Below are 12,206 nucleotides of genomic sequence, written 5' to 3' on the forward strand. Positions count from 1 at the left end.
CTGACCTGTTCAGGGTGGGCTGCCAATTTGCTTTTCGTCAAGTCGACATGCAGTAGAAATAAAGTACTCGTACTACTAGTTTCAGCAGATTCAGATTCAATACTCCTAACAGTGGCAGAAATTAAAAAGTGGGATCTCCCTATCTCCCAACCTATATAACGCGCAAACCAAATGAGAACAAAAAGATGCACACGGCCCTGGACACGAATATAAAACATCCATGTGTTGATTAAATGAGTTTGCACCGACTCTGACTGCAGTCACAAAATTAACCGAACTGTTCTGATGCTGAGGTTAAGGCTACACACAGGTTTGACAAGGTATGGATGGGGGAGAAGGATGGGACCAATCGGCCCTATATTATTTTGTTGGAACTTCCATTTGGCATCAATAAAGATTGAAACTAATAAACTCGACAATTGCCTATCAACCAAAGACGACAAGAGCTATTTGTTGTCTATCTTGGTCGCTTCATGCTAATACTTCTGTTGTATGTACACAGGCTACTCATAACCTACATGAAGTAGCTTAGAGGTGTCTTCTTCCTAGATCCGCCTTCGCCATAGAGATCGTTCCATTGAATAAGCTCATTCATATTTGTTGAATCGGATGATATACTTGCACATACCTACACACGAGGCAAGTTATGTTAGCATCACAAGTTTATGAACTCAGAGATAATGAAAACATCAAATGATAATGTTTGCCTGAATATATATTCATGTGCCCTAAAAGAAGAAAGTGTGTTTATCTAATGCTAACCCATAACAAATCAATACTGGCATTTCGTTACTCTCATATCTTAAAACTAAGCCCTCAGAAACTGTAGTCAGCAGTTGCTATATACACTTGAAGATGGACCAGTTTCAGAGGCAATATGGCATGAAATCTATTCATTTAATAAAGTCTGGTTTGCATACAGTTTACTTTTCTCCCTTCTTTTCCTTGTTTGGACAGGGTAAGAAATAGATTAAACAGCAGCAATATTACCTGCTCATGCGCATGCTTAAAATCACTCAAATTTAGGCAACGGACATCACTGCTAGAATACTTAGGAGGCAAGGGTTTATTTTCTGCTTCTGCTAAGGATCTCTCCTGCAAGTAGACACAAAATGATAAATCAGTGACTTGACAGAGAGCACATACAGAATTAGTACTACCTCTGACCATAAATAGGTGTCGAAAGTTTCTCTAAATTTGAATGTATCTAGACACTTTGTAGTGTATAGATTCATTCAAATTTAGGCAAATCTTTGACATCTTTTTATGGAGTACAAGAAATAAAGCATTGAAACTAACCTTCTTCTCTTTTTCAAGGATTTCCCTTATTGGACGATGTGCAGCAGTAACACACAGATTCTAGGGGAAAAATAAAGTTGTCAACAAAAAGAATATGAAAAGGCATCTGTTAAAAGGACATAAAATAGGAAACAAACATCTCAACATAAACATAAAATACCTTCAGATCACTGCCTGAATACCCCTCAGTCAAGTTGGCCAGTGCCTCCAGATCTACATCATCTGCCAACTCTTCTTTGGATAGTATTACGCTAAGAATCTTTTTCCTATTGGTTGCATCTGGTAAATTCACCATCAATCTGAACAATAGTTTCCGACGAGTTATTGACTTGTCGGCATGCCAGTGCCAGCATTTGCATTTATTTGTGGAAATATAGACCTTCAAGATGTATAACCCTTACCTCCTTGGGAGCCTCCTAATAACAGCCTCATCAAGATCAAATGGCCTATTTGTCGCAGCAAGTACTAATACACGTTCTTTAGCTTTTGTTCTCAGACCATCCCAGTTCACCATAAATTCATTTTTCATCTTACGCATAGCTTCATGTTCCCCAGGGTTCTCACGTCTACCCAGCATGCCATCAACCTACAAACAGGGACAGGGGGGCATAGCATGAGCTCTCCAAGGTAAGCCAAACTATTGTTATGCTAGCTTGTTGAATCATAATCATATCATCAGCAACGATGGAGAATTTTAACTGACCTCATCCACAAAAATGACACTAGGTGCAATTTTGCTTGCAAGTGAGAACACAGCTTTCACATATTTTTCTCCCTCGCCAAACCACTGTTACAGTTACACGTAAGAAAATATTGTACTACAAAGAGAGCAATCTGGACGAGTATCTGTTATGGGAAAACCTTAGAGGCAATGCTTGACATTGATATGTTGATGAAGTTAGCACCAGCCTCTGTTGCAACAGCTTTAGCAAGCATGGTCTTCCCCGTACCAGGTGGACCAAAAAGTAATATTCCTTTGCATGGCTGGTGCAAAATAAACAATCAGAACAACATTTGAACACAAAGGAAAAAATGACTGAGAAAATAATATGATCCAGCAGTAATATTCCTTTACATTCAGTTTGAAGGTATTCTTGTTGTTTTTTCAATTAAATTTGTATTAACTAGAAACTACAAGGAATAACTGCTGCACGCACACGAAGCCAAATATATACAAAAACTCACAAACGTATACTACGTAAAAGTCAAAATGAAATAATAATGTTAAAAAGCTCAAAATAATTGTGATAATGGACAAAGAACATGTATGGGCAACAGGCACAAGAGAGGGAGAGATCTTACTTCAAAAGGAAAATGGCAAAATAACGAGACATTGTTACAGGTGGAAACAGATGAGTCAGAGAAGGAACATGTAGAGAAGTATTTCAACAAATAGTAAGCAAAATTATGAAGCTCTGAGAATGTCTCTTACCTTCATAAGTTGTCCCTTGGAGAACAACTCTGGCCTTTGTAATGGAAGCATCACTAATTCCTTCAAAGTGTCCTTGACATTCTCTAGCGCTCCAATGTCGTCAAAGGTAACACCTATCTCATTTGGAGGGATAACATCACTAAGAAGCCTTTTTTCAAATTCATTCTCTGTGGCAACATCCTAAGAATGACAAAGGATGTATGTAAGTCATATGCACCATTAACATGATAAGGGCCAGAGCCCAAATAATATTTCATTACCAATACTTTACTCCTGGCTTAGTATCAATCTTAAAGGTCAAGCCCAAGCTCAGCCTGACTCACCTTGAGTGATTTCTTTGTGTTCTTTTTCTTATGGTCATTTTGCATGCTTTCCAACAAATCAACCCCATGCTGAAGGCTGAAATATAACAATTGCAGTAAAATAAACATCACAAAACCCAAAGAACTTTTTAGCACAACGGTGTGAAGTGTACAAGGTTTTAGAAGAAACCTTTCACCAGAAAGAGCAACAATCGCATCCTTTCCAGGAGTTGGAACAGTACAATTCATAACTTCATGACTCAAAGTGTAACCAACTATTTTATCAACACCTGGAAACAAACATAGTAGACATATGATGCTACATGGAGTTATACAGGAAAGAAACAACATGTAGGATTGTACTCACATTCGTTTGTAAGAGTTCGATCTTTAACACATAGTGTTGTCTCTACATCAGCACATTCCAGACCATGGCGAGTTAGAAACTGCATCCGATTGCAAGAAGATATTAGTGAAATACGAGCCATTAATTAATATATAGTACTCCCTCCGATCCATAATAAGTGTCGGGGGTTTTGTTCAAATTAGCTCAAATTGAACTAAACCCCCAACACTTATTATGCACCGGAGGGAGTACATTATAGATAACTAAAATCACTTACAGATTGAACTTTTGAAATGTTAGCCTTTGCCTTCAGAATTTCGACATCATGATCTAATAGTTGTTTCCACCGTGATAATTCCAAGTCATCCTGTAGCATGTATTCAGAGTTAAACACATGGAGAGGACACTGCAATATAGATATCATTCTTGATTAAACAAAACGAGAAACCTGCGGTGGCTGTATTGTCACTTTACTAGGGAAAACCTTAGTGACATGCTTCGCAGTCTTCACTGCTTCTTTGTTTTTATCATTCACTCGGCCAAAGCCATCCTGCATTGACATACATCAGACTGTAATAACAAAATGTGCACTGTAATCAAAGCAGTGCATTTAAGACAGAAGCCATAGTTTAATTGATAAAAAGGTCCAGTAAGAATAATAATACAGGATGCAGTGTAATAAGAAATTCAGATATATATCAGAAATATATTTTTCAGTATCATAAGCTGACAATGTGGTGTAGTACTACAGTAAAATATGAATATAAGTGGACAGAATCAGCCATCTTCTGTGTCTACATCTCATTATCAAGTTTGTTTCTTCCCCTGGTAATTCCTACAAAATCTCCTAATTTACTGTGTAGCAACCAGATGGCCAAGATCTGAATATAAAGGATTATAGTAGTGCAGCAAGGTACTTTCAGCAAAATCAGAAAGGGCACCTGGAGCGCAAGGTCAAGTATGGCTGCTTGGCTGTACTGGAACTTAAGGAAAGGAGACCCATTGTTCAGCTGTATATATATAAACAACTTGTTTGTTAGCTAAATGGAAATGAATGTATACTTCATAGTTAAGGATTGGGGTATAGATTATTATATTTCTAGTAAGTACCTTGTCTTTCCGAGTGTCTGCCTGGATCTGAGACCCAATAATAAAAACACCCTCTGGAAAACTTTCAAGCTTACTCTTTAGACCATGATACGAGTAACTGTTCCCACACACTTTTTCAACGTCCTTCAGAAATAGGATAAGAGGACCATGCTCGCGTTCTTCACAAACAAACTGTATCAAAATCCCAGTAAGTAATAGGGACAAAGTAAAAAATACTGAGAAAGTAAGGGTGGGAAGACCGTACGTACCTCAAATATTACATCAAATGGATGTTTAGCTCTCTCTTCCCATCCTGGACCATCAAGGCACAAATAATCGACTGGAAATACAGATAAACATAAATAAGTGGTCAAGAAAACTAACAATATATGGCAAATATCACAGTTTATGATCTAGCTATAAATTATTAAGTAGATAGAAGCAGCAGGTGGAAGAAACTCACCTGAACAGAAGAAACCGTGATCAACCTCACAACTGCCCCCAAGATCAATGCCGCCAGGAATCGGTTGGTCGAATCTGACTCCAACTTTTGAGGATGCATTTTCCTCAAAAGAAAGTCGCACTTCACCCTGTGAACCATAATCGGGAGCTCTGCAGATTGCATGATTTATCGCAAATCATTAGTAGATGAACATGAAATATGCAAATGGCAACGTTGAGAGATGTCGTTTGAAAACAAAGGGAAGGAATGCTAACATAAAATACATAATAGGTAATAATTCAGAAAAGCCATATACTACTGCGACCACTAGTCCAACACACATCATCACAGGTTAGACCAACAAGAAGAAACTCAAACCAGTGTGGTTCTTTTGTTCCATATAAAAGAGTTCGGATGGTTTTTCATGATTAATTTCATCAGCAAGCCCGTTTGGAATCCTGCATCCAAACAGGGCTATCACCTCTCTTTAGCAACTTACGTTCATCGTATGTTTCAAAATAGTTTTTGAAGATATGCACGATACAAATAATTTTTCGTCTGTAGACTCTCCTACTAAGAACTGCTTATACCATGAAAGGTACTCGTTTTTTTTTCGAGAAAAGGCAAAGGACTTTGCGTTTCATTTCATTGAAAAGATAGTTTGGTTTACATCCTCCTAGGAGGCAGATTACAGGTTTGGAGGTTTAAAACATCAGTGCACATCCCTGGGTGGCAGAATTACCCTAAACCCTGGCACCTGCCCGAGCCCAAAGTCTGATTTCTTCCTTGATGTTATGTGTCAGGACTTGTATGGAGGGCTGGGCTCCCTCAAAGACGCAAGCGTTTCTGTGCTTCCAGGTCATCCAAGGGATGAGTAGGGCGGCAGAAGCTAGGACTTTGCGAAGCGGCGTGGGCCTTTGCGAAAGGTACTCAGAGTAATCGATATAATAATAAATTAAAAACATCTAGAACATTCACATGTATCTCACCCTATCAATGGAATGAATGGATGCAAATTAAAAAATCCAATATTAAGGCATGGGTCACACCTTGGTCCTTCAAGGATCTTTGTTGATTGCGAAGAACCAATGTATCTCACTCTATCACCTGACAAAACATCAGAAACATTTTACTGCTATATAAGGTGGTTCCATTACCATAATGAAATGTTATGAAAACAAATACTGGAGTCCCTTTGCATGTTATAATATACCAAGGAAAAATATAATGCCACCATACCCAATTTGACAGTTACAACATCTAGACTTAAACTAAAGACAAAAGCCCAAAAAATAGTGATGGTAAGAATTCAGTGTCCATACAGGAGCCGTGACCATCTTACCTTTTTTGTACGCCACTGATTCCTTTGACTTCGATGACTGTCCCTGACAAGATGAAATATACTCAAGTTCAAAATCATTGAATTTAAGAAATAACAAAGAAAAGTGAGGCAAGATGACCACCCCATCCCCTGCCCGCCCCACTTAGTGTTATCTGGCTGTTGTTTATTTATAGATATACAGTTACATTTAGAAAGTAGTTAATAAAATTTCTGCTTCATGCCTTCATCCCTTTTGCAGGCAATTCATATGTAGCCGCTGAAGCAAGAATACACTTACAGAGGTGGAGTAATTTACACCAGAACCAGATAGATCTAAATTACATATCAATTTTCATTAAACATGAGGTGCGCTAAAATCAAAATCAAAGATGAAACTGTGTCATGGGCCATGCCAGGGGCAAAAGGCCTGAGGGACATCATGCCAACAACCTGGGACGTGCACTAAACCACCCCCCAGATTGTAACCTCTTAGGAGGCGTGTAACAAATTCTATCTTTTCAATGAAATGAAAAATTTTAACATGAGGTGTCAGCGTATTCATTTACAGGGAAATTAACTAATGTTACACCTTTTGTGTGCTCCACTCTTCCCTTTTGGGCTGAACTCCTACCTCTTTTCAATATATCAAGACAGAATTCTTTTTATTTTTCTCAAGAAAAATAAACAGTAGCAATACTGTGAATTTATTACAATCCTGCGGTATAGCTTATTTAAAAAATACTAACTCAAAGAAAAAAAACATTTCAAGCTGTCAGATAATAACAGCGGCATTACATAGATAGTACTAGCATGATTGCAGAGAATGTTGAAGTAGAATAGCACAGGCATATCTCTCATCTCACAAAAGGAAGACAAATGTGTCATCTCACAATCAGAACAGTATCTCTCTCAGATAGAATTGGTTGTGCTTTCTTTAAGAAAAGCTGAGGTGGCTCTGTTCAATATAAGCATTGTAGCTATGGTTAAGAGGCTTACACCCAACAGCAACGATGAATCTACGACGAGCAGATTAGCATTGAAGTATTTGGTCAGAGCCTTCACCAATGTTTCTTGGTATATCTCAGACCCTACAAAAAGAAAACTGTTTTAGTGAACACTCCAAGCATTTTGCGTTGAACAAAAATACAATATAACTAACTGCAATACCCGTAATTTCGTTGAGTAAAAATGATACCTGCTGGACCAGATAATAATACTCGTTGAGAAATGAAAGATATCTTTTTTGTCCACTGCATGGCATTCTTACAACACAAATTTACATGTGCCGGTGTCAGGAGAGAACTTTTGGTATTCTCACTGCAAGGATGAGAAGTTATTAAAGATAGTTCTTAACCCGAGGACCAATCAATCAACATGCAATAGGCCAATTAACTGGGAAAAAAGCAGGTTGTACTAGAGTTATCAGTACTCACGAGCTAAATGCACGTGTGTTGCTACAGACAAAATACATTGGACTATTAGATATCCAATAATCCGCTACTGATAAAATGATTTACACTACTCAAAGACCCAGTGATCGTTCAAGTGCTTGATATTATATGTTAGTGCTCCTTGCTTCTTAACTAATACTCCAACTCAGCCATTTGAAGCAGATTTAATGGGTCATATCAGGAGGAGTAGAAGAGATCCACGCACCGCCGCCACCAATTGAAACATTTACAGGAGTAAAGATTAGTATATTCGATGGTCTTGCACTATAACTGATCATTCTGTCTACCATTATGTCACATCTTATACTACCTGAAAGACCATATGACTTTAAAAATGAGATTTACAGATTTTTTTGCAATTATTTTCCAAGCTTTTTCAACAAGATATGAAGTCAACGAATAGTATGTATCTTACTGGGACTCTGGTGCCACTGGGAGTCATGCAGTCAGCAAGGAAAACAAATTTGCATCTCTAAATTAAGCTTCAAACTATTGCATACATCTCCAAATAAATAATGGCAAACGATAAAACAAAAGAGCCGCTCTTTTCAAGAAGAGAGTTGTAGTCTATATACCTCAGGTAATATGGGAAACTATCAAATGACTCTGATATATCACTTGCGCTAACAATTGCATTCTTCAGATCTTCTTTTAATAGTTCATGTTGAGCAAATGGTACATTTTCTTCAGAAGAAAACTGGCCCTGCTCCTCCATTGTTTTACATAAACTGCTGACTATCTCTGTATCTAATGAACAAAAAATAGCCATTCTTTTAGACTCGTTTTCCTCTTGATGCATAAGAAGAAATAAAAGGTACCCAGGTTTGAGGAAAACAATAGAAAATCCTCTTATCTTTGCTACTCCGTCCATATCACAAATAGATAACATTTTGGACATTGACATAGTCTTGAAGATTTACTTTCACCACTAACTTCTACTATAATATATACTGTATAAACCACAGAAAAAATATTACATTATGAGTATACTTTTCGGCACAAATCTAAACATATGATTTGCACTTTCCAAATCTAACTATTTGAAACAATATTTATAGTAAAAATATCAAACGTTTTGACTCAATACATGTCCAAATCGTTATCTATTCGTAATATGGAGGGAGTAGCATCTCCTGTTATCTTGAATGCTATAAATGCTATGAACTTAACATATCACAAGTTCGGAATTAGGGCCTTAGGGAAGAAATGAAGTTGTCTCACCATGAGGAACTAATGGAGGGCGGCCATTTCCAAAACTAAATGGCACTGATAACTTGGTCCTTTTACATGATAACTGATCCAGTGTGCCTCCGATAACTGGATACTGCCCTTGCGGAAACACACACGAAGATGACAAGGCCGATGTGCTTGATTTTTCTTCTGGAAGCTGCTGAAATATCTGCCAACATGTTAAGGAGCTTCCACATCTGAAATGCATACTTATCCAGACAAGGTGTTTAGTTGCATTGCTAACCCCACATTTGCAAAATTTTCACATGGAGTCCCAAGTTAGCTCTCCACTCTTCCATGTGGGCAATGTTAGCATGTCCTATTTTTTCCAGTGTAGTTCACTACATAGTCCTAAATAAATATATAACTAAATACAATGTATTGAACAATATTATACTTTGTAGAAAACACACATTCATCTTATACTCTCCAGGCAAAGACATAACATAGCCAGCCTTAATTAATAAAGCAAAGTAGCAAAACATCCAGACATGCCGCTAGTCACCAATAGGAGCAATACAAGGGTATTAAGTAGTTAGTGACAAGAAAAAGGATACATAAGCATGCCTCCCAAGCGAACTAAAAATAACTTCATCGCCTCCAGTCAAGGTAACCTTAGAAGGCCTGTCTAAGGCCTTCCCATTTACATGGACAGCTTTCGATACAAAGACTTCAAGGGCAGCTCCCCTCTGGAAAACAGGTGAAAATTGATAGTCAAAACCTCAAAACAGTTAGTGCACCAAGAACAGAGTTATCAGTACAGTAATAAAATTAAGAATGCAGCCTTACCCTAACATGCTTCAGTTTGCAAACAAGTGCTCCAGGATATGAGTCGGTCAATTTCAAATCATGTTTGCCACCGTGGCCAACAGTAAAATGGGTAGAATAAATAGGAATCGTCGGATACTGAACAGCACAAAGAAAATATATTCATGAGCAAAGACAATGATTGAAAATTATCAGATTGTAAGACTACATTATTATTAATACTACAGAACTAAGTGGAGAATCAGAAAAATGGTATTGGGATCTCCCTGGTTACGAAAAAAGATGTCAACATCTTTTTCAAAAGAAAATTAACTCTGAAATGTTATTATTTAAAGTAACAGTGATATACAAAAGCAAGAAAAAAGTCATCCAATCTGGTTGTCACTCAGAATGATAAAGGAATAAATTAGAGCACACTCAAACGGTCCGAATCAACTTCCATTAAATTTCAGAGTAGCGTAAGATGTTTCTACTTGAAACCCCAAAAAAGAAGTATTCAAGATTTCAGAAAATGAGATGATTACACACGATGGTAGTAATGGCAACGATTAGCATCATAACATGGTGTCTGCCTAGCTACGCTAAAACTAGAGCAGGCAAACAATAACGAACCTGTAGTTACAAATGCAGAGACTGGATACTGAAGATAAATTAATATCAGGATGATGATTTTAAAACTGTGAAATGCCATTACTAGTTTACTACTGCAAGATCGCAGAACCCACATTCAAGAACCAGGATGCTTGCTGAAATATGACACAAAGGCACTGTACATGTCGTCAACCGGATAATGACAGGAACGAGATAATGTACAGAGCCAGCGCGTAGCTAAACTGTTGTATGTACTCTTGTTTCTTATTGAGAATTCGTGACGTAACAATTCTTTGCTCCACTTGGAAGCAACACTAGTTTCAGGCTTTCAGCTCGGGCGAGCACATGATGGTTCAGAGTTGCCAGGTAAAGAGTCTGTGCATGATACGAAATGGAACTCACAGTGAATTGCCCAGTTCAATAGGCTACAACAGTTGGAACTATAACTTGGTTATAGTTGCTATACTTCTGTCACCAGATAGAACTGTAGAAATGCTCTGACATCATCACAACGGAGTTGTCCTAAACAAACAAACAACATTACCTGAACAGATTGGGAAATGAGTCTCCCCCAGGCCAAAGTCCGTCCGCTGGCTCTGTGCTTCGTCTTCCACTTCGCCATCTCCTCCGCGGTCGCCTCCTCTGGGGAGAGGGGGCGCCTGGGCGTCCTCTTCTTCCTCGCTGAAGCAGCAAAACAGGGCAGTCAGAAAGGGCAACCAGTCCAAACCCTAGCCTCCCCCGCGAACCCCGCGGGGAAGCCGGAAGTCAGAAGACGAGCGGCACGCACCTCCGGTGGAATTGGACACCGTGGAGGACGCCGGGACGGGCCGCCGGGTCGGGTCCGACGCGCCATCTACTACAAGGCCCGGTGCCTTGGCCGCCTCGTCGGGGGGCGGTTGCGCCGCCAGCGTCTTCTCGCCCTGGGCCTGCCACCACCACCGGAGGAATTAGTCAGATCAATCGGTTGCCCGCGCGGGCGGAAGCGGGATAGGGAGAGACGGGGGCGGGCGGGCGTCGAGACCTTGGCTCGCTTGCTGGGGCGGGTCCGGGGCCGGGAATCGGGCTTCGCCTGCCCCTGCCCCTGCGGGGCAGGGGCGGGCGCGGGGACGGGCGACTTGGCGGCCGCGAGCGCGTCCTCCGCGGCGGGGGGCGGCGGCGTGGAGGCCTCCTCCGAGGAGGAGGAGGCGGCGGGCGGCGGGCGCTTCCTGGCGGAGCTCCGCCGCGTGTCGACCATCGCGGGCGCCGGGGCGGGGCGGGGACCCCGCGGCGGTCAGGGCGAGGAGGGGCGAATCGTAATTTGGCGACGGTGCGTGTGACGAGAAGAGACCACGGGGCTGGGTGTTTTGGTTTCCGTTTACGGATCGCGAGGCGAGGTTGGTGGTGGTGGGGAGGGGGGCTGCTTATTTATACGGCGCGGGCGTGTGGGGCCCGCGGGGAGAGCTGGCGGCCGCGTCAACGGGAGATTATTTACCGACGTTTTCACGCAAGGAAGGAAACGGCCGGCTGATCGGCAGGAGCCGAGCCGCAGCCTTTTCACCGCTTCAGCTCCGACTCAGAGACGAGACGTGTGCTGCTTGTGCGCCGTCGAGCGGCGGGACGCTGAGCTGTGCAGTGCTGTCGCGGGGTGGATGCGTGCGGTGGCTGTGGCCTGTGGTGGAGGGTAGGTGCGGTGTAGAAACGGGGGCGTTTAGCTTGCGTCCGAATGGATTTAGGATTAGGAAGTGTTTTGGTGCTTTGCGATCGCGGCGTCTCCTCGTGTGATCTCTCTGCCGGGAGGAACGGATGGTTTTGGTTGATTCGGCACTAGGGTACTAACGCCATCTCCAATGGAAAGATCCAAATAAACGCCGTCCACGCTCGTCCGTTTGCGTTCATTTAGGTGGGAATTTTGCGGTGTGCACCGTCGAGCGGCGCGACGATGAGGCTGAGCTGTGT

At 41.0% G+C, this 12,206-nt stretch overlaps 1 protein-coding gene across 2 annotated transcripts; it reads right to left on the bottom strand.

Annotated features, from left to right (window-relative positions):
- Positions 1 to 206: 206 nt before the first annotated feature.
- On the bottom strand, positions 207 to 11,610 carry LOC127331624 (uncharacterized). Of its 2 annotated transcripts, none has more exons than XM_051357796.2 (28): positions 11,293 to 11,610; positions 11,059 to 11,197; positions 10,816 to 10,952; positions 9,702 to 9,818; positions 9,470 to 9,601; positions 8,904 to 9,081; positions 8,258 to 8,429; positions 7,427 to 7,548; positions 7,228 to 7,319; positions 6,253 to 6,289; positions 5,960 to 6,017; positions 4,932 to 5,080; positions 4,738 to 4,808; positions 4,490 to 4,660; positions 4,321 to 4,389; positions 3,828 to 3,929; positions 3,657 to 3,746; positions 3,401 to 3,479; positions 3,224 to 3,323; positions 3,055 to 3,130; positions 2,732 to 2,911; positions 2,161 to 2,283; positions 2,003 to 2,086; positions 1,701 to 1,885; positions 1,460 to 1,598; positions 1,300 to 1,359; positions 991 to 1,095; positions 207 to 628 (listed from the first exon to the last, which is right to left on the bottom strand). In XM_051357796.2, exons 1-28 carry the CDS (start codon positions 11,503 to 11,505, stop codon positions 515 to 517), a joined length of 3,294 nt encoding a protein of 1,097 aa, XP_051213756.1. In that variant the 5' UTR covers positions 11,506 to 11,610; the 3' UTR covers positions 207 to 514. The 2 variants fall into 2 exon arrangements, with proteins under 2 accessions (XP_051213756.1, XP_051213755.1); XM_051357795.2 differs by having other exon boundaries at positions 6,253 to 6,295.
- Positions 11,611 to 12,206: the final 596 nt, after the last annotated feature.

This window comes from Lolium perenne, chromosome 2, assembly GCF_019359855.2.
Source record: "Lolium perenne isolate Kyuss_39 chromosome 2, Kyuss_2.0, whole genome shotgun sequence".
Classification (NCBI taxonomy): Eukaryota; Viridiplantae; Streptophyta; class Magnoliopsida; order Poales; family Poaceae; genus Lolium; species Lolium perenne.